At 37.9% G+C, this 23302-nt stretch overlaps 1 protein-coding gene across 2 annotated transcripts in view; it reads left to right on the forward strand.

Annotated features, from left to right (window-relative positions):
* WASL (WASP like actin nucleation promoting factor) overlaps nt 1-23302 on the forward strand; it is a 51197-nt gene that overhangs the window by 17280 nt on the left and 10615 nt on the right. For both annotated transcript variants that reach the window (XM_065632300.1, XM_065632309.1), the window contains exons 2-6: nt 9905-10039; nt 11257-11343; nt 11889-11985; nt 16140-16163; nt 20706-20874. In XM_065632300.1, coding sequence (XP_065488372.1) covers nt 9905-10039; nt 11257-11343; nt 11889-11985; nt 16140-16163; nt 20706-20874 — 512 coding nt within the window. The remainder of the gene's footprint in view (nt 1-9904; nt 10040-11256; nt 11344-11888; nt 11986-16139; nt 16164-20705; nt 20875-23302) is intronic.

Genomic DNA, 23302 nt, shown 5'->3' on the forward strand with positions numbered 1-23302 from the left:
CTGGGATAATTTGGGAATTCCTTATGCTTCACATCCTTTCTTTAATAAATGTAACTGTTGTTCTGAAGATTTTTACTTGTAAACATGGTGATAGATATACCATTAAGTGGATCTATAAAGAACTACAGTGGGTCTAATTCTTTAAAAAAGCAACAACAACAAAACTAAACCAGACCCGTTTTAGTTTTTATGGTGATAAGCGTCTGAATTCTAACATTTTCTCAAAGCACTCATGTATGTTCGAGGTAGATGTGAGGATCTGCTTATAAGAACCTGCATTAGATATGAAACTTGTATGTAGCATCTGGAAAAAGGTGGTTATGTAGAAAATTGATGAAGGCTGAAGAAGGAGGACCGTAGCGCATGAAGGCAATGCGTTGCTGGTAGGAGAGGGGAGAATGTTGACTTAAAGGAGCTGGTTTCTCTTTTAGCTGCATAGGCAGTGGAACAAGACAAAACAGATTTGAGCTCAAATTTTATCATGTGAGTTGCATGAAACTCACGATTCTTGCCTTGAATCTGTATGGCTTGAAACACCAATACGTGGGGTTTTTTGTATATGACCATGAAACATAGTTTTGAGAACCAGTTAATCTACGTATCTGTACAGTTCTCTATTTCTGTAAGAATTATTCTAGTCTTGGGAGTCTTGATTACTTTAAAATGGCTCAAAATCAAAAGGTAGACTTTAACATTTCATCTAAAAACTCCCTGAGCTTTGAAAAGAAACAATCTCATGTGCCTTGATTCTGAGTGTCTTGGGAGGCTAGAGGTGGGAGTGGGACTCCAAGACAAAATGTCTTCTGTAGTGAGAATTTTTGCTCCATGGCAGTAGGACAGTGACAAATTTGTGGACAGCCTGTTGTTCTGAAAGTAACTAAACATACAACTTTACCAACAGAACAGAAATAACTGTGTTTTATCACGTGTCTTCTGGTTCCTGGCCATCTGGGGTTTGAGCAGCATTGGGCAGGGACAGGCAGCTGCGGAAGCTGTGGGGATGCTCTGTAGGTCAGCAGGATGTGACCATGCTCAGCTGCTCCTCAACGAAACCCCAGGTTGTGTGTGTCATCTGGCAAATGATCTGCTCTGCTGAGATAGCTTGGAATAGTGTAATCGGGAGCATGCCTGTGGTTATGGTTGTGTCACATCTCTGGAAGGCCGAAGTCTTGCACGTGTTGTCTGAACTGAGGTTGTAGGATTCAAAAATAACTTTATTCTGTGTCCGATAAAAGCATGTCTCTTTTAATTAATCATGTGCTGTTTGATTTGGTTTTACATGCTATGCTGTTTACCCACATCTTAATTGTTGGTCTTCTGTGATCCACAGTTGTGCAACAAGTGTTTGAAAATGAGCTGGCCAGTTCTAGCTGAACTGGGGGGCTCTGGAAGGTACTGGAAGTGTAAGTGAAATTGCATCTGAAGACACACAGAAAAATGTGAGCTGTCTGTAACTGGCCGACTGAGGATTAGGAGAGAAGGATCACTTTGCTAGACAACTGCGGACTTAAGTCTGGACAAGCACTCTTACAGTTTAGATTTGTTAAAGAGCAGCCCCATGTTCCATTCCTTTCTTGTTGTAACATCACTCAGTGATCACAAGTACCTTTTTTGCATCAGTAACAGATTTTCAGTGAGGAAATTGCAGCTGACGTGTGCTGATCAGAACAAGCCAGGGAATCTATTCCAGGGTATTAACATTTTTGGTTTTGGTCTCTTGATCCTTTAAGTGTTTTGGGCTATGTGTTGTGTGGAGCTGTCTTTTAACTTAGATTAAGATCCTCATGTTTCAGAAATGATAGGAAATACTTGACATGGCTTTTTGCTATTTCAGAAAAACTTCCTCTCTTCCTTCTCCCTTCAAATAAGAAAAATGGAAGCATCTCTTGGGCAGTGGCTTTATTTTTAACATAGCCTAACTTTGTGTATTGGAAAAAAAACCTAATTTCTTAGCATCTGTGCATAGTGCATTTTTTAAATCAGTAGGCAATCATAGGAAATTAAGAAGCGAAATGCAAGCTTTAAGCTTAAAATTGAACACTTGGTGATTGTAGCACATAATTTCACAAACAGAACTGGTGAGGCCTCAGTGTCCTCAGTTGAGTAATTTTTCAACTTACACTAAATAAAGCTTTTCTCATGTGATTATTGGGTATTTACAAAAGACTCTCTTATGTCAGTTCTGTCAAATAAAGGGAAATCTTGCTTTAGTTTTCCTGTTTGTGAAGCAATCAGTCTGTCTTCTGAAAATGTCCTGTAAATGGAATTAAAGTTAGAAGATTGTTTCCAGCTGTTGAACTTATTGAAATCTGCCAACAAACTTCTGAGGTTCTGTATCTCTTCTTTCTGTGGGAAACTAATTTAAAATCCTGTCTGTAGCATCTGAAGATAACTTTTTTGCAATACAGATTTGTCTTTAAAGATAAGATTATTAGTGATTTGTTAAATATATCTTTAACAGTTATGATAGGTTTAAAAACTGAAGTAATTACAGTTTACCCAAATTGCAAATAAAGAAGTATCCAAATCCCCAGTGGGCAAACACTGTCTCATGTCAGACTAATTTATGAAGATTCTGGAGGCAACTGGTTGTGAAGACATAAATGATAGGCCAGTCTGAGTGTTGCAAAATCTAACTTACTAATAACCAATTTCATAGTCAAAATATTGTGGAGTCCTTGAAAGTATTTTTATCTACAGAAAAGTATGTGTGTACTCTCAAGACAGTATCATCACGCTTTTTTTTTTTTTTTTTTGTACAAGATGTAGTAACCATAAGTAGCCCGTTCCACTGTTGTTAAGGGGAAAAGGGCTAAAAAGACTGTCAAATGCATCTATTGAACTCGTTCTTCTGTCATCTGGGGCCATAATTCTTGTGGCCGTTCAGATGAAGGTGTCGGCAGGAAGCCAAAGCAGTCTGCCTTTAGTGTCTGTAGTCTTTTCTCTCTCCTGCTGCTGCTGCTTCCTATCTCCATCCCTTCCCATCTAGAATGGCAAAAGCAAGTAATTACTAGTTGATACTTGTGCATACTTATTGAGATCTTTAAAATTTGCTGGTGGTGTTTATTTGTGTTTGTATTTCTTGCTGTTATGCCTGAATTGCACCTAAATCATCATACTAGACACCTGGATTACCTGTTATCCAGGGCTAATAAATATTGTAGAATTCTGAACCTAATTAAACTCAAGTTTTCTTAGTTGCTGTGAAAGTGTGAGGAAATATTTTTGTCTACTCTATGAAATGCCTCTGCTACTTGGGTGGAAATTGTTAGGGAAGCACACTTGCATGTTGTTTATGTGGCCTAATTAGTTTAGGGATCATCTGAATAGTGGCAGGCTTATTCAGTTCACTTAAAAGCACTGTTGGAGGAGATTGCAGCGCGTGCCTTCCGTAGGATTGCGTGGTGGTGAGAACATTCACCCTGGAAGTGGGTTATCAGCCTTTCCTAGCAGGAAGGGAACGCACTGTTCCCACATGGCAGGCGATGTCCTCAATGCCAAGAAAATAGCTTCACTGTGCAGAAGGAAAATGAAACTGCCAGAAAGAGCGAGCAGAGCTTGGTTGTGTAGGCCACCAAAGGCCTTCCCTTGAGAAGGGGGGGAGGTTCCAGCACCTGGTCCCTGCAGCAGGTTTTGTTTATGTTTCTGTGTTAAGAGTGATGAGATGAAATGCATAGGTGTGGTGAGTACAGAAACAATTTTGGAAGCTCCATATATTTATGACACTGAAGATGATTGCAGAACAACAGGAAGATACTGTTGCTGTTGAACTTCAGTTTTGTTTGCTTTGAGTAACATAAATTTATTAAAGTATCGACATTTGAGTGCGTAATTCCTTAAACATAAACTTTTTTTGAGATAAACTAAGATTTCAAGCAATATTTCTGCCTGATTGGTCAGTGCTACATTCTGGAGTTTTATCTTCAGAATACTTGTGATCTACAGAAACCAATATCAACTACTGAGTCTTAGTTGCCTCATTTTCTGTGGATTAGTCTTGATTTCTCATAGTGTTAGCTGCCACGTATTCTCACTTCTGCTTCTTGTCTTTCTCATTCATGAGTTTTGATGAGTTTCCATATCTTCTGCCGTGACTCAGATAATGCGAGGCTGTTAGGGATTGCTGTGGTACTGAGGCTTCCTGTCCTTGTTGAGATCAAGATTAGAGTTACACCTAATTGATTTCCGCAGTGAAGTGGTACTTGACATTAGCACGTCTCTGTTCCTGAATCCTGCTGTCTAAGGAAGACATGTAGTTACCACTGCTTTAATGTCAATGAGTAGTTACAGCCCTTGATTATTGCAGAGTCAACCTAGAAGCAAACTGTGGGCTGTCTTCCTGGTCTGTTATCAAAAAGGAAATGAGTGACGCAAGAGCACCCAGCATCACCTGGTCAGGCTTTGGCATATTGGCTTAGCCATAATAAGGATTTCCACTATAGTAGGTCTTAAAAAATGCTTGCCACAGGTACCTTCTCATCAGCTGTAGTATTGCTCAGGCCAATTTTTCTAGGTGTCTGCTGTAAGAAAAAGGTAATAGAAACATTGATTTCTGTTCTTACAGGGTTTGGATTGCACACAACTATTCACCACAGCTTTTATTCACAGAAGTCTTACAGTATCTAATTGTGTTCACTGTGACTTTCAGACCAAAAGTCTTCAGACCTGACTTCGTGAAGAACATGAGGAAGACATTTTTTACAATGAGGGTGGTAAAACAGTGGCAGAAGTTGCCCAGGGAGTGGTGGATGTCCCATTCCTGGTGACATTCAAGGCCAGGCTGGACGGAACTCTGAGCAACCTGATCTGGTTGAAGATGTCCCTGCTCATTGCAGGGGGTTGGACTAGATGACCTTTGAAGGTCCCTTCCATGCAACCCAAACTGTTCTATGATTCCAAGAAGCTACCGGCATTGTATCAGCATGTTTTTTATTTCAATAGGTTATTCTGCTTGGAAACAACAGCTACTATTTGTATTCTTACATTACAGGGCAAGGTCTTTTTTTCCCCAGTTTTATTTGTAAGATACTTCCAGGAGCTGGGAAGGGTAGCTGAGAAAAGAGCAAGCCTGTCTTGTGTTATTAAATTACATACATATGCAGGGTTCCTGCGTGTTTATTGGAAAAAATGTGACTCTTAAAATTGGAAGATTGGAACTTGCTGCTAGTGTGTCCTCAGTAGTATTGTGAACATGTAGCACGTAACAATACTGAGCCATTAAAATAATACATTAAACTTACTTGTATTTTTGCACGCACTAAAATAGGAGTGATTAAGCACTGGAACAGGTTCCTCAGAGGTGATTTGCAGCCTTTAAACTTAACTGGACAGGACCTTGAGCAACTTGAGCTCTAGGCATTTACCCTTGCTGTGAGCAGGCGGTTGGACTGGAAGACTTACAGGGGCCATGTCTGACCAAAGTCATTCTGTGAGTCTTTGATCTTTGTACCACAAGCAGTTGTCAGCTCTACATGAGTGCTACAGAAACCATCCCCATGGGTCTTGAAATGCTTTCTGTTCTGGTGTATACTGAGGTGGCTGAACATCCTCTTAACAGCCTTAATCTTGCTGCTGATCTTTGTGACTTTTGGGCCACTACGTTTTACTGTCTAGTTTCCTGTAATTTCTTAGCTTTTCACAATCCATGTCAGCTATAAGCAATCTAGTGCGATGGCTCTTGCTTGGAATGAGATGTGCCCGCTGTCTGTGTTGGCTTGCTTTACTGTTTTCGAGAAACACTGAGTTACAGCAAGTCATTAACTTCACAGGCTACCGCAGCAACTGTTCACACCAGAAGCTCATCAAAGTACACAGCTATCTGCTGCCCAGTTGGAAACCACCGGTGGCTGCTGTGATCACGTTCTACAAATGTGTGATGACTAGTTGTGGCTACCTTTTGCAGGCAGAAGGTGTTTTCATTAGCCTTTTGTTGATAACCACATATCCTGTAGTATGTGTGTCCAAGGATGAGACCAGCTCTGCTAGTGAGGCAGCCAGTGTACAGCTGACAACACCAGACTCATTGCTTCATAGCTCGTCAGTTTGAGGGGTGTGATGAGTTTCTGGAGTCAATGGCATGTCCTCTGGCCGGAGGTTGACCATGGAAAAAATAAAGGGAGCCGAGGGGGGTTGGTTCTCATCTCCATGGCCCATCAGTTTTCTTTCCCCTATGCACCTTTTCCAAATATATAGATACATAAAAAGGACAAGGTCCCCGCCAAAACTGTTAAGCAAAGCAGTAATGCCAGCTTCAAAATTCTCCTCCTGAAAAAGTGTTAACTTTAGACATTAAGTAACAGATCGATTTACTCTATCTCAGAATGCACTAGTTACGCTGAGGACTCAATTGTAGTCTAATTCTGTATGTAAAATTGGTGGCATGACCTCGTGTGAAGAAATATCCACACACAGTTTTAAAGAACCCATACTTTTAAATATTAATATAATGTTCTCTTCAAGAATGCTGTGAGAAACTGAACTGAGTGTATTAATTGGCATCAAAATAGACAAAATGAATGCTTATTCAGAAAATATGGTAGAATACTCAAATTATGATATTTGCATAAACGTTCTCAGATGCTGCAACTGTGCAGTTAAAGTTGACTATTTTATTAATTTATGTGACTAGGATTCATAATAAATAGCAGTAGATAAAGTTTATGTTCATATATTTTCTCAAGTTTTAAATTTTGCTGGTAGGTTTGTAAGTTTCCAAAGGCTGTGGATGATTAAATATTTTTGCCACCTGTCTTCCGGAAGCTGAACAGCATAAAGCATGGAAGCACTGCTCTGCAGGATGAAAATGAGCAGTGGCTGAAGTAGAAAGAGTTGGATTTTATTGTTCCTCTCCCCACAAAAATACACCTTGTATTTTTTCCTATATTGTCCTTTTACTAAAAAAAATGACAGTGGCATAACAGTGGAATTCACAATTATATGTTCTAACATCTGAAAGCTTCATGGTACTCTGTCAGCGCTAGGAATTTGCACAATGCTAATGAATAAGTTAAAATGTAATTGAACTCTAAGCTTGGTAGGCCTCAAAACAACACCTGCTTTAGATTCAGTGAAATTGTTCTCTAACTTGTAAATTAAGCTCTACTTATAAAGAATCCAAGTGTACATTAAATCTGTTATGACTGGGCAGAATGAGGACATGGTCTTTTTGTGCAGTATTCTTCTGACTACTCGTGGGGTGGGTGCTGGCTCAAGGTTTTATATACAATCATCATCGAGTTACGACAGTTACTTGTTTAGCCAGATAATCCAGTTGGTGCTTTTACTGCTAGATATGATAGGAAGCAATGCACAGGGAGCCCTTTCTTGACCCAGATCACTGTCTTCTGCGCCTTGAATTTAAGTTGCATAATTCCTGCCAAGACCACCTATTTCTGTGGGTAGTACTGTTGGAGGGAGGTTAGTAGAACTGGACTTGTTTTGGAGGGTTGAGGAGGTTTCTTGCATGGACAGTGGGATGGTTGCTGTGGTTGAATGTGATGCCTTAGTTACATTGTAGAATGGCCCGCCTATGCTCTTTTTTGTTGTTTTGCGTCTGCAAGATTATCAGTTTAACAATGCAATGATGTTGGAGAAATGAGAGAAAAGGCTGTTAGCAGAAGTTTTGAACAAAATCTGACCAGTTGTGCCCAAAATTAAGTCTTTGCCTATTGCAACATAAGCGTAAAAATGCCATCTCTTACACCTGAAACTTAGTGTCAGCTGTTTAGTTGTGGTAGTATGGCTAATTGAAGGGTCTCCTTTTTACTCATCTGATAAGTCCAGTTAAAATATTCACATTGCACTGTAGGTTACAGGGAGAGCAGTTTTACTTTACTCTTAGCTGTAGAGCATTTGAGGAGGCAACTGCAAAGCTTTCTTTTCATCGGTCAGTCATGCTTTAGCTTTTTCAGTAGGTTGCCAGAAAGCTTAGTAGTCAGTCTGACAACTTCTGAAGAGGTGGTTGCAAAGAGGAACAGAATTATATCTTGACTTGGGAAAGTTGCATCACAGTTCTTGGGCAAAGGTTATAAAGCTTCCCCAAGGAGTAGCTGTCAGTCTGGCTAGATTACTTTCACTCTATTTTAACAAAATTGGAAGTTTTTTTCCCGTGAAACTTGGGTTCTTCTTTTGGTTATTTTAAACCTGTTGAAAAGTGTGACATGGGTGATACTGAGATTTAGTAGATAATCTTATAATGCAACAAGACATGTCTGTATTCTAGATGTCAAGTGTTTTGGCAAGTAGTCAGTGTTGATGAAAGCCAAGTAATGCTTGTAGAGCAAGTGGGGAAAACTTAATATGGAGCCCATGACTCAGACTATGTATGATCCCACCAGAAGGATCTGGGAACCATGACAGATCTATGAAAACTTCTGCTTAATGTTCCATAGTGAAAAGGGAAACAAAACTCTTTGACTTACAGGGAAATAGAGAACAAACCAGAAAACAATATTGTTACTCTGTGTTCAAAGGGCTAACAAACTGGATTCATACAGCATTAGTCTCATCCCCAGTCAAAGAAGGATGTAATAGGACTTGGTAACATTCATGTAGGAGTGACAAGGCTAATTAAATTGTGGTGGTTTGTTTGGTTTCTTTGTTTGTTTGTTGTTGGTGGTGGTTGTTGTTTATTTTTTTTCTTAGTATAAGACTGGCTTAAAACTAGTATAACTTCCTAAATAGTAGAGAACTTTTAGGGCAAAGTAGTGTGATAAATATATATAAAAACACGTGCAGCATGGAGGGACAACTATGAAATCATTAACACCATGTCCCAATGTAAGAACAAGGAGGGACAGTCAACTGAAACTAGCAGGTGGCAAACTTTTGGGTAAAGAGCTAACTGTTCACACAGTGCCTATGGGAACTGTGAAATACAGCCCTGCCCAGTGTTGTGATGCCCAGGTGTTCACATAGCTCTGAAGAGTGATTAGATAAATCCACAAAGGAAAAGTCCGTGTGCTGTAAAACACGTATGCTGTCTTAGGGAAGCTTTGAACCCGCCAGTTCCTGAGGTTGTACTCCCAAGATTATACAAGATTATCAGTTTAACAATGGGATGATGTTGGACTCTTGTATTCTTATGTAGGCGTCTGGTGCTGTTGGAGAGTAGATCTTGGGTTAGGTAGCCTCTGGTCTGTCCCATTACAGAGCCTTTAAGCTTTATGTCCTTATGACTTGGCTGCTAAACAAATATTCTTCAAAGGCTCCAATTTTCATTTCCTCATAGAACTGTTAAGGTAGGACACATATATACTAGAAAATATGCTGAGGAACATTCCCAGTGACTGAAGCAATTTGGTGTGGAATAATCTTAATATCATATTAGAAACTCTGAATTTGAAAACAGGATGATTTCAAGTTGCCAGCTGGGAACGAGCCTAGCTCATGTGAATTCTCAAACCATGCCCAAGAATTTTAGGAGTTTGCTAGTTGGCATAGGCTAAAATCATGCCAGAGGCCATTTTAGCAACTAAGCAACATAGACAGTTGATTTCCAGTACCCAGGAGTGTTTCCAAGCACTGTGTAATTTACGGCTCTAGCCCGAGTGTTGATTATCTGTCCACTTCGAAGTACGGAACAGAAAAAAACACAGTTGCACACTGGGGCTTCTCTGTGTGACCACCATAGTTACTGGTCTGCCTCTTACAAACAAAGTCTCTTTGCTGATTTTTCTGAGCAAGAACAAAATGTTCAGTTGGGTTCCTAAGCCGTCTAAATCTTGCATAGAAATGAAAATCTAAAGCACAGAAGTGATTTGGGGTCATTTGAACTTTACCACCTGGGAAATCATCAGAGTTGTTGCCTAGAACAAGGAACAAAATTAAGAGATGTTTTGATAAAAGGCAAAATGTAGAATTTGTGATTTTTACCTTAAAAGTAATAGCTACCTTTTCTTTTTAGACTATGTCTTCAGCAGTTGTTCAGATTTATGCAGCAGATCGCAATGGCATGTGGTCAAAGAAATGCTGTGGTGTAGCTTGCCTTGTAAAGGACAATCCGCAGAGGTCATATTTTATCAGAATATTTGATATTAAGGTAAGCACATTTTTTTCATTTTTTCAGACTCTTTAAGCTTGGTTGTATTGATTCTTCATTTTGAATTTAGTGTTGGTTGTCGTAGCTACAAACTCATTGAAATTGTGAAGTAAATGGTTGTGCTTTGAGCAGTGCAATTACAGTGCTTATTAATAGGCAAGTGCAACTTTCCCAGGTATTCTAAATTTAAATTATTTCATTGATGTCAGGTTTTATGGATGAAATAAATATCAGGTACAATTTTCTTACAGCTCATAGAAGCTGTCCTCTGATTAGTCAGACCAGTGAAAGTAGTGTCACTGATACGGATAGCTGTCAAAATTATAGTGGGTGTCACTACTTTGGGTGATATTAACAAAACAGGTGCTATCTTCTATACAGGTGGAAACAATATTTTTTATTAGTGTGTTGGTGCATGTAAAAGCTACAGGATAAACAAGGTGTTTGGTTTTTTTTCCCACCACAATATACACATTCATATTGAAAATCTTTGTCCTATTATAATATTTCACTCAAGCCAGTGGAAGCTAAAAGATGAAGTGTCCAACATGTGTTTTCATAACAAAAATGATACCAAGAAGCATAAGTCCTACTGACTTTGAGACTTTGGAAAGCTTCCCATTATCTCTGTAGCCAGGAACAGCTTGTTATCTGTCAGCATCCAGTGCTTGAAATCTCTCAGATTTGTTCAGGGTTGCCAGTTGGTGCTTGCATTTGACTTTGTGATTTGGTCACTTGAATATTCGACTTAATGACAAACCTGTTCCTTCAGCGCTGGACTGTAATGCCATTTAAAGATACAAAAATTCTTAAAAAGATGAGATTTTTGTTCTCTTTAAGTTAACTGTTTTCAAGCCTGAGATAATAACAGGAGACTGGAATTCTTCTTTATTGCTATTGCTGTTATGGCTGTATTCCTATCACTGGTCGCTGTTAGTACTCTCGGTATCGCTATTGCAGGATTGTAGAACTTGAAGGATGTTTTTTGAAAATATTCAGGAATTTGAACAGAACAGTGACCTAATAGAATAGTCTCCCACAGCACTTCCACAAGTTCCAGTGTATTTTGATTTTGATTGAGCTCATTTGTTGGCTTAATAGCAAGGTAGATGCTTAATGCCATGCATCTTCCAACTCTTAATAGATTCTATTGTGAAAGAAGTTAAACTCTGCAATTTCTCTTAAGTTTTTCGATTTTTTTGTTTTCTTTTTTTCAGGATGGAAAATTACTGTGGGAGCAGGAGCTGTACAATAACTTTGTATATAATAGTCCTAGAGGATATTTTCATACCTTTGCTGGAGATGTGAGTCTCAATGTCTTTTGAATACCTATTTTAAAATACCTTTTATTTGAACAATAGTTTCTTTTAATATCACTGAGGTTTTTATTTCGTTCTGTAAATTATTTATAAAAGTAAAATATTACCTGTCTTCCTTTAAGCTTTTAAAGCTTATTTATAAAAGGATTTTTCTTGTATCTCAACTAGAAAACTTAATCCACAGGACAGAAGCATAAAATGCAGTTCTTTATTTTCAATTCCCTTTAATGAAATTGCATTTTGACTTGCAGATGATGCTTGTGAACTGTCACATATTCTTAAAGCAGAAATTTTCCTCTCCCCACTTTGATTCCAAGCTACAAGATTTTGCCCAAATTTGTTAGCCATGAGCTCTAGAAACTTGATTAGTAGACAGACATTTCTAAGATAGAAAGTTTCACTATGACTTGGTTCTGAATTTGCAGTCATTATTTTTTCTGATAACACCTTCAGAAGGTGTAAGAAGACATTTAAGAAAGGCTTTGAAACATTTTCTTAGTCATGGGTGGGGGAATATTAATGTTTTTCAGACATGTCAAGTTGGTCTTAATTTTGCTAATGAAGAAGAAGCTAAACTATTCCGCAAAACAGTAACAGATTTACTTGGACGACGACAGAGAAAATCTGGTAAATATTCAAATTAATCTTAAATTCAGGCTTGTTTATGTTGTTTTGGGGGGAGGTAGGAAGCTACTTCTGTGTCTGAAAGCTGCTGGTGGCACAACTGCCATATCTATGTTTAGGAGTAATTGTGTTATTAAAGCTTGCTTTTTTATTGTGCAAAAATAATATTTTTCTGAAATAATTTAATTTGGTGCTTCTTGCTCTAAGTTTACTTGTAAGCTGAGACTTCAGGGTTGTGGTGTTTGAAAGTATAGATCAGGAAGAAGCAAAAATGGTAAGCTGTCAGCAGGAAAACTAGAAATCTTTCTGTAAGCTGTTTTTGCATTTGATTAAACCCTCTTTTAGCTCTGGGCTGTTTATAACTGGTTTGTTTAAATTCAGCCCAAGTGGGTTGTAACAGATTTTACCATATGGTATATTCAGTAGTTTATGTGAATGAGCTTTTGGCATTGGTCCAGCATTTAGTAGAGAAATACCTTTTATTCAAAACTAGTGAATAGAAGATACGATGTGCCTATACCATCCTTAGCAGCACAAACAGCCTGAAGGACACCCCGCTTTTTGCCAGCTGCAAGATGCCTTAGGAACATGGTCCATGTTTTAAAGGGAGCTCAGGGTTCCTACAGATCTCGTGTTGGTCCTTTTCCAAGGAGTCCGTAAACAACTTGCCTGTCTGACAGCCATGTGTCTGTGAAGAATAAGGTGGTATAAAACATAGGCTGGGAACACATGGATGTGCTCAGGCTTGCTGTAAGCTGTAGCATGGACTTGTGTTCAAGTTACAGGATGCATTTTTGTGGTCCATTCTGGAACTGAAGTGCACTAGCAATGCAGTGTAGACCGATGTAAGGGGAGGTAGCTTTCATCTTGGAGTGCCATCCTTGCAGGTATTCTTGGGAACCTACATGATCTGTATGTATTCACTTGGATTTCGTTCAGGTATGGTGGCTCAGGTGCAGAGCATTTGTTCCAGACGCTTAAATGGCTTCTTTAAGATTCCTTCTGCTCAGAAGTAGAATAAGTTCATAGGGTTTCATGAGAAGTGGGGTCATTAAGAAGTAGCATTAGTAATGTTTCTCATACTTGTATAAAAGTAGTCTTGCATCAGCTTGCATCTTCTGTTCCTGAAGTTTCACTCTATTATGTGTCTAAAACACAGTGCTACAGTGCACAGACTTGACTTGGGAGGAAATACATTTGCATTTCTGGCCATACCAAACTTTGAAAATAGCAGTTCAGCCAAACCTCCTGTTCATAGGACAGAGCTTGACCTCTGTCCTTCCACATAGGCTAATATCTTGGTTTGTGTGCCCAAATTCATGTTGTAGGATAAGCTTAGTCCATACATTGTATTCTCACAAACAGCTCCCCTTCCCTAAATGCTTACAACTTGAAGACCACTTGAATTAAAAACAAAACAAAAAACCGACAAGGTTTTTTTTTTTTGCTTGTTAAGAGCTACAGAACAAGAATTGGAAACAGTAATGAGATTCCTTAGTCAAGCCACCAGATGGAGTTCTGTATTTGTCATCGATGTGACTATATCTAATTGTGCTTTTAAAATAATGGGCTTTGTGCTTGCCTAGGTCAAAGCTGATTTGCTGGTGGTGTTTATTTATTTATAAATGCTTATATAAAGCATATATTGATTTATGCATAAATTTATAGTTAATATAAATGATAGATGAAAGTTGTTATTTATAATGTATATATAAATTGTGTGTGTGTATTCTAATGCATCTTAACCTCTCAAAACAGAGGAAATAGTCTGGTAGTTTTGATGCTTCTCTGTTTTAATGGGATTTTTACTCCCATGGCTTCCAAAATACATGTCATTTCCTAGCAATGCCAACTGACATGCTTTCAACTGAAGGAGTATTCCACGTGATCACTTAGCAGCCTGTTATACTGTTCAGGACTTGCTAGGAGACTTCTCCAGGAGTCTTATGGAAAGCTTATGTTGTTGGAAGGTAGCAAGAACAGCAGTTCTGGCTCTCAAAACTATGTTGTGGTGCCAAGACTAGTACACAAAATATTGTCTGACAGCTGCAAGAGGAGGCAATGGTATTCTGCTCTTCCTCACTCAGCATGAAATGCACTCCAGTATACAGACAGCTCCTGAGTGAGTGCATCTGGAGTTCCAGAGAGGTGAAAGTTTGACTCTAAATGGGGAATGTACAAAAGCTTCTAAACGTACAAGATATCCAATAGAACAGAATAAGGGAGAAAGGCAGAGAAATAATTATTAATGTGTTGTCTTAATCTTTTTAATATCAGGCTGGTTTTCATCTAGCTAAATTCTCATTTAATAATTTACTTTTTAAGTCAATTAAATTCTTAACCTTAGGTTAGGGAAAAATTACTATAATTAGTTAATTTCTTTGGTAGGTTTACTTAAATAATCTCTCCTTAAACCTCTGCCAAATAGTTCCCTGGGTAAACAGGGTAAACACAGTGTTTCTCTTTTCAGTATTTATCAGTGTAGTACATTCTCACTTTGGGTATTCTTGCATGTAGGTACCATTAGTTTTTACTTTATTATCTTGCCTCAGAAATGTTAGTGTGTACACACACACAAGTGTCCTTTCCACATACTGAGCACACAGTTTCTTGACTAATTTTTATGGATCGCTCATGGAGGGGAGCTCTGTTAGCCCTCTCTGAAGCTGCCTTTTCCCTCCACAAGCTTTTAGCTCCTGATGCCCTTCCTAACACACTTCATAAGCTTCAAGCTGGATACTTCGTATAGAGAACTTTTTTTCTGCATCTTTGGTCACAGCTTTTGTTTTTGCTGCCTGGGAGACAGGGGCATCTCTGAAGTGCTCAGCTTGCATTGGATTCAAGTCTCAGCAGAGATCATTCTTGTTTCCAGGAATACTTACCAAAGGGAGCTGTGTTTTCTGGACATAGGCAGCTGGTGAAGTTGATCTGTGTTGGATCAGTAGGCACCTCCATTTTCAAAAATGGAGAAATCCACCATTATCCAGTCAGGTCAGCTGCAGTTCAGAACAGGAGTTCCTATTTTCTAGGCAGCAGTGGGAACCACAGAAAAACAGATCTAGTATCTTTGGGCCACAAATTAACCTTTTATATACCTAGCAAAATTACAGGAAGTATTTAAAACATCTTGCTTTGTTTTCCACTACCTTTTCGCTTGAACTCTTTCTTCTAATGGAAATTGTAATGGATTCCCGTGATTTGGCCCAGTGCCACTTAGCGCTTCTATGAATACCTTGCTAAAAAGTGAAATGTCTCTTAGAAATTCTTATTGCAAAACTCTTGAGTTTGTTAGGTTTCAGATACTTCAGATCTTAAAGGGAGGGATGTACGGCCTTGAGTATAGAGCCATGTTTTTGATGTGCTTGCCCATGTGGGTACTGCTAAATTAGAAATTCTCAAGCATGTGTGTGTGGGTACACAAATAGTGTAACTGTGTATTGGGGGTTCCGAAGGACACTTGCAGGGCAGGTAAAACTGGTGGATAGGAATTAATAGTGAAGGAAATCTCCTTTAAAGGAGAATTTACTGTTGTAGGCTGAGAGTACTGAGGTGTGAAATGTTCACACCTGCATTTTTAACTATCAAGCCAAATTCTTTGTGGTCTGTGAAACAGTTTGCCATTGTGAAGAGAATATCAGATTAGTACTAAGGAACTTCTAGTTCTGTTCCACATTATTCAGTTAGTTGTTGGATAACAGGTGAAGTGTCTTGCCCTCTGTGTCCTATTTTCTTCGCATAAAACAAAGGGAGAACAATACTGTATAAAAGTGCTAATTATATTTCAAATAAAAATGAATGAACAGTCTCATTCAGTGGAAATCAAAAAGCATAACGCTTCAAAAATCTTGCTTTGATAGGTTGTACCAAAACAGCTGCATTTTGAATATTTCACCTTAATTTGGAGACAAAGTGTCTGAAACCAACTCGGTAGCTATCTTGTTATGCTACTACTCAGTTTGCTCACTTGAAACCTGTGCTTATTATCTAAGATTGAGTTTTTATTGTTCTGTAATGCTTTGTTTCAATTGCACAACAAGTAGGCTTTAAGGGTATTAGTAGATTCTTGAGTTTGAGGTCACTGGAAACTAAAATTTAGATTTATTATTTCCTGTGATACCTTTGAATAAATATGACTTTTTTTTTTTTTTTTTCAACAGAAAAAAGACGAGACCCACCAAATGGTAAGCTTCTTGCATGAATCACTGCATTTTATTTTTTTCTACTACTGTTACTTACTGTTTATGTATACCTTTGGTTTGGAATTGTTCAGGATAGTCATGAGGTGGCAAAAGCAGTAAACTTATCCTTGAGGCTAATACATTTGTTTGGTTTCTGTTCTATGGCATTTGTTTAGTTTGTAGCTTGAAAGATTTGTGGCTTAGCTGGCATTTGTAAAGAATGGTTTCGGAGGAGCATGTTTTGTTGCAAATAGGACAGAGGCCCTTGAGCTTCAACTGAGAAGAAAACTTTGTATCTTGCATTTGCAGCTTGGTCTTCAGAATACTCGTGCATAGGATCACTACACAGAAACAAATGCTGAAATTGAAAGTTAGCTTATTTGTCTAAAGGCGGCCATAATGATGACTGATGTCATAAAACATCCATAAAATCTCTATTTCAATGTATCCAGCTAACTGTGTAACATAGACTTTTGGTCATATGTTTGTCAGTATAAAACTTTTTTTCATGAAGGCTTATTTGAATCTATTTGCCTCTCAGAAATACATTTTACTGGCATGAAGATATGGATTTCTCTGGAGATCCTCTCAGTGAATTAATGGAAGAAGTCAAAACTAGATACCAATTTGATTTTAAAAAATTTACCATCTATTCTAAAATCAAGTGAAAAATGCCCATCAGTGAACATCACGTTTGGAGTCTTTGTAGTTCTGAATTCACACTGACATTAAAAAGTGATTTCTCCTGTGATATTTCTGTTGGTGATGTGGATAGTGGGTCGTAACACTGTACCTGTTAGTTTGCTGCTTGAGCAAGGGTACAGTCAACTGATCATCTGAGGTCCTCTTAGAGCCTGAGGAGGTAGTCTTAAATTTATACTAACCAAGACATCCAAGCATCTTGGTCAGTGACCAAAACAGGTAATCCTTAGCTAATCCTTAATTATGGGAACTACTGATATCTTTTTATATCCAAATAAAGCCCCCCCTCACCCGCCGCCGTCCCCATGTGGAATACTTCTCAAAAAAAGTTACTCTTTTTCATAAACTTTTTTGGAGGAAGTTTGAGCAATCATCAGTTTAGACCAGGCATTTTTAGTATAGATTCCTTCAACTGGGACTGGGTTGTTTAGTTCTGAAACATTCATAGTAATACCATCCATGATCATCTTACCAGCTTTTCTGAGCTTTCAGAAGGTTTTAACTGTTTTGCATCTTGAGTGACGTTTGCTTCTGCTCACCTAAACAGTGCATCTCTGATGGCAACATCTGCAGAGCAGCCCAGAAGGAAAACAGCAGTGGTGACTCTGTATTGCCACCTACCACAAAAAAATGTAGCCTTTGTCTCTACTTCAAATGTTGCCAACAGTAACACAAACAGTATGTTTGTCTAGATTGCTATCTGTGATTGGAATAGATTTAAGAAAAGTAAGCCTGCAAAAACTTTTGTGCTCAAAATAGTCTCCATAATTCATCCTCTAAGACCTCAGGCAACAACTTGTTTTGTTTTGTTTTTTCAGAAGAATAGTCACATACTGAATTTGCATTCATTGGCCTCGTGCCTTAATCCTGAATCTGTGGAAGACATAGGTTTATGCCCAAGGTTTCAGGTTTATAATCACTGGTCAAACCTCTGAGCATCTCTGCTCTTTAGTGAGCTGTTTCTCTGGGACATCCCTGTACTCTTTCGCAGCAGGTCCATTTTCCTTGTCTGATTCTGTCAAATTCTATAATGCCTGGCTTCTCTGCTGGCAAAGAGTTAAGTGTGGTCATGCCCTCTGTAGTCACAGGTGAGACATGGTCAGGGTATGGGTTATAGTCTCAGGGGTTATACTCTGTACAGACTCTGCATTTCAGTATTTGGAATTCAGACTAGGGCAGATACATACTATCAGCATATAACTAGAAAAAAACATGTTGTAGGATCAGCGGGTTTTTGTTCTACTCTTCATATGCAGTGAAATTCTATTGGGGAAAAAAAAAAAACACCTTATTTTAGTGGCTATCAATGCATAATTACCTTTAAAACTGAAAAACAACAACAGTCACACTTCTGTAGTCACATGATCCGTGCTTGAAATGCTATGGGGAATTTTGGTTTAGTGGGGCTTGTTTGCTTGGATTTTCTGCATACATTGAAGCTGCATGGAAAAAGCCCTCTGTCTTTTCATATGACATTTTCAATGTTACAGATTTAAGTGGGTTTTTTTGTTTTTGTGGGGTTTTTTTGTAGAATTGCAGGATTAAAATCAAATTGGCATTAACAGTTATGTAAAATGTATTAGTCTGTAATTTCCTGGGATTTGTGTTATACGCATTTGTAACAGCTAGGTCTCTTTATGCAAATAAAGAAGAGTTATTGTGGTTGAACTGACCTCTTAGTGCAGTTCTGGATGAAATAAGGATTTGTCAGAGAATTAGGTTTTGAGGGGATCTTTAAGAACCATGTGGCAGAATTTTGTTTTAGATGTTAACTAGAACAGTTTGCATTTATTGTAGGGCTGTCTGTAGTCTGGGACAGATGCCTAGAGAGGTTCTAAATAGAATACAAAGAATTTCTTAACATTTCAAAATGTTCTGTACTACATTTTCTGGAGCCCCTTCTGAAGATGTCGCAGATTCTGGTAACAGTGGATGCTTAAGGCCACTGTACTGTCAGGTGCTTCCTAACGATGAGCTCTATATGCCTCTCTCATCTTTGTTTATTGAGCTGTCTACACCTGATGGGGAAGGTGCATGTCTTATGATGGGAAAAATTTTACTGGATATAAATATGGCGGTTCTAGAAGAGTACAATTCTTTCCAAGGTTCTTTTATCCCTCGTGGACATCTAAGGTCTAAACCTGATGGTAAGAAAAAATTTCTTCTTTAAGAGTTTACTGTGATCTCTGGTATGAATATTATTAGTATCAAGGAATTAGTATCAGGCTATCAGTCCTTAGTTTCAGCTTAGCTGAATAAAACTCGTATTTGCAAACGACTGCTGCTTTGTGGTACAATGTATGGTTATTTTAGGATTTTACATGCAAAAAGGTGTAATTTAATAGACTTTTAGGAATTGTCAGAAGAGTATCAAGGACTTCCTAGAAGTGCTAAGGTATATCTTTCTTTTTGAACCTCAGTGTATCTTTTGAAACGACAAATATCACTGTAATGGTGAGAAAATACAGTAGGTGATTGAAACAAAAATTAACTCCTACAGTATTTTTGGGTTTGTTTTTGAATCTAATGAAATTAACACTTTTAGATCAAAGCATTTCTGCTTAGTGGAAAGCACTTAAGAAAGTCTTCCTGCAGTTTCAACCAAGTTTTAAATCTTGTCCTTCAAGACTCCTACAGTAGCATAAGGGTTGACATGTAGTTTCAGATGAGTTTTGCCATATCCCAGTGTCGTGTTTCTGTTCTTGTTTCTTGTTCTGGCCAGTACTAGGTCCTTCCCACTGAGGTGTTAAACTCCAAATGCCAGCCATGTTATCGATTGTTTCCTTCTTTCTGATTTGGACTTTGCACTGTGAGATCACATATCATTTTTGCGTTGTTTTTTTTTAATATATGTGTGTGTGTGTGTATATATATATATATGAAAAATGCATAAACTGCCTCTTAGTATTTAAATACTACTTTTAGTTACTTGGGTCAAGAGTTATTTTCTGTTAAAATTTTTTAAAAAAGAGTGGAAAACATGCCAGGTGTTACATATTTATTTGTTAGTATTATGCAAGTAATATAATACTAAAATGTGAAAATTGGCAGGAGTATAATTCAGATGCATTTTAAATAACAACAGTAGTAATTCAGAATTGTTTAATGAATGAAAAGGTTTGAGAACATAATTAATAATTTGAGCGTTTAATTTCTATTCCTGGTGCTGTTTTCACTGTCACTGCTCTTCAAGCTTTGTTTTTATGGGGGACTTAATTTTGCAAACCTGCCAAAGAGTAAGAAATAAGAAATCCTGAATAGCTCCAGAGTTATTGCAATGTACTTGAAGACACTAGTGTGTCCAGAGCAGCCTTCTCAAGTTCTGTGCTGTCCTGGTTCTGTGTGCGTTGGCAGAAAACATTCCTGTCTGGGGGCTCTTCAGCAAAGGTTCCTTCTCCTTTAAGATCAGTTTGCTGTGCTGCCAAGGTGATGGTGTCCTGGGTGTTACCTTTGATGGCACTCACATCTTTCATCTTGTCCAGAATTGTAGCTGAGCTGTACCTTAATGTGTCTGTTTCCGTGTGTTCTGTGCACATGAAAGCTTGTTAGTTTAGAATTACTGTCTCTGCCAAGTTTGCAAAAATCAAATTCTAGTGTAGAAAATTTTTCTGCCATTGCTTTGCTTTAGCAATATGTTTTGGGGTTTCTTGGTTAGTTGGGTGTTTTTTTCTTCAGCAAATCACTTAATTTGTGTTTCTGAACATCCAGAACCTAGACAGGTGTGTGTGGCATGTAGAGCTATGGCTACGGCACAATTATTTTGCCACTCAAAAAAAATGTTTGTAGGTTAAATATGGCTTTGTTGAAACACAGTAGTAAAACCCCTGTACTTTACCTTCACAGGCCCAAATCTACCAATGGCAACTGTTGATATCAAAAACCCAGAAATTACAACTAACAGATTTTATACTCCACAAGTCAACAATATTTCATATACCAAAGAAAAGAAGAAAGGAAAAACTAAAAAGAGAAGATTGACAAAGGCAGATATTGGAACGCCATCTAATTTCCAGTAAGGACTTTCTTCTTGAGTTTGGATTTGTTTTGTTGGTTGTTGTGGTTTGGTTTTTTGATTTTGATTTTTTTTGTTGTTGTTTGTTTGGGGTTTTTTGGGGGGGGAGGAGTTTTTTGTTGTTGTTTGGTTTTGGGGTGGTGTTGTTTGTGGGGTTTTTCATTTTTTTGTTTTATTTTAAAATGTCTCATTGAAGTGATCAGCTCAGTGCAGACTCATATTTAGCCCCAATGGTCAGCTCTTTCACACTGTTATTCTTACAGCTGTGCCTGCTTAGCTGTGCTTCCTCATACAAAATGCATGTGGGTCCTGACTTGTCATAACAACAGAAATGATGTAGCCATATTTTTATCTCTAGCTTTCTGTTTACAAACTTACTTATTCTGGTATATGGGCTAGTACCCATATCTTGTGATGAAAGTACAGTGTGCATGAATACACCTCTTAGGAATGGGTTGGGTTTTTTCCTAATACCATTTCTTATGTATCTTCAATCTTTTAGAATAGTTATGATGTATAATTTCAAGCTTCACTTTCATGAAACTTGGGTTTGGTCAGTTTACTGAATTAACTGTCATTTTCCTGAACTGTAATTTGGTATTTTAATCTTCTGCCTTTTAAAATAGCTGTACTTTACTTGTTAAAGCAACAGGAATTTAAAGACCTTGAGTTAGTTACTGGAAAGCTCAGTTTCTGTCAAGTACTAGAAAACTAGTGTCAGGTTTACATGCCAAGAGAATGTCTTGTTCTTTTGAACCATTATTTTGCATTACTTCCACTGATGTGCCTCCCCAGAAAAAAATCTCCATAAAAGTAATGCTGGTATTACCAGTTACAGTAATGTTACTGGACAGTGTTTTGAGAGAGTGCTCTGTACAATGGGATAGTGGGCAGAAAGCAAAAGGAGAAATGGGCTAAAACAATTCCCTAACCAGACTGTGCTTAGACAATTCAGACATCAACCACGTTCTTTCTGATCTGAGTATCAGTGAAGTCCTGCATTTGTTAATGTCACTCAAACTGAAAAATGCAGAAAAGAAGGAAAGAAAGAAAATCAAATAGTGATTGGTAGCTGGTCACTGTTGTAACTCTACTGATGCAGACTTCAGCATATGCAGGCTAAATTGCAAATAATTATTTGCCTTAGTGTGTCTCACCTCTGATCAGAATTTGTAGAAGTAGCACAGATATAAAATGAATTTGAGACTTTGTTTATAAAGTCTGTCAGGTTCTGAACGTTACAAAACACTATGTGGACTCATAAAATATTGAAGGAGACCTAGACAAGCTGAGAATAAGATGATAAAATATTGAATGGAGTTCAAACAAAAAAATGTGTTCCCAAATCATTAAATGTAACATTAAATTTTAAATGTTGAACCTTTGCAAAAGAAGATTGAAAGCCTGTTTTGTTCAGCTTAAGGTCTAGTTAAGTTTCCTGTAGAGTGCAGCAAAGTGTCATCTTACTGTGTAAGATACTTTAATTGCTGGGTTTGTACAAAAGTGTGGGAATTGGTGTTTGGTGGTGTTAGGGAAATATGGCAGTAGTGTAACTGGTATGTAACTTGAACTGTGATACTGGGGACGACAAACTTTGTTGCTGTTTGTTTATGCTGGATCAACTTTGCAATCAGTAGATACAACTTTTAAATGCCTTCTGTTAGACAGGTGTGGACTTTTCAGTGTTCTGAGAAATAAAATCAAACTATACTTAACATTGGTATAACGTACTGCTGTTTGAGTTCTTTTAAATCACATGAGAGTTGCAGTTTACCTGGTAAATATGCATTTTAATTGAAAAGACCTCTGAAAACAGTGCGTTATACAGTCGATGTGTACAAATAACTTGTTTTATTCTGAAGGATGAAAAATAAATGACAAATAATGCTAACGCTACTCCACAGAAACTTTAGTATCAGTTGGGTACACTAAGCTCTGAATCGTATGCTCACAGCCTGTTAAAAGAGCATCTGGAATTGCACAGATGTGCAGAGATACACGGGTAAGATTGCGTTGGGTGGTAAATTTCTATCAGCTTCCGTACACCAGTTAATACATTATGATGGCATATGAGGGTATGTTTTAGGAAATGCATGTCTAATTTATGTGAAGCAAGCTGTAGCTTAACACCCAGAATTCTGTAACCAATAAAACATCCTATAGTTTGGTAATAAAGGGCATTTAAATGTTTAGGCAAAACAGAGGTCTTCCTTTTTTTTGCCTTTTCTGTAGCATAATGTCACTTTTAAACCAGAATTTTTACTTCTTGCCCTTCAAACTAAGTAGTTAGCAAATCATACTTACACCAAGACCAAAATTGATCATTGAACTTCAGTAATCGCATTAAGAAAACTTATGCTGTTGGTGGTACTAACAGACCCAAGCAGGAGTGCAAGGTCTGTTGCACTGTGTAATTTGACAAGCAGAG

This window comes from Caloenas nicobarica, chromosome 1 (genome assembly GCF_036013445.1).
Source record: "Caloenas nicobarica isolate bCalNic1 chromosome 1, bCalNic1.hap1, whole genome shotgun sequence".
In the NCBI taxonomy this organism is placed as follows: domain Eukaryota; kingdom Metazoa; phylum Chordata; class Aves; order Columbiformes; family Columbidae; genus Caloenas; species Caloenas nicobarica.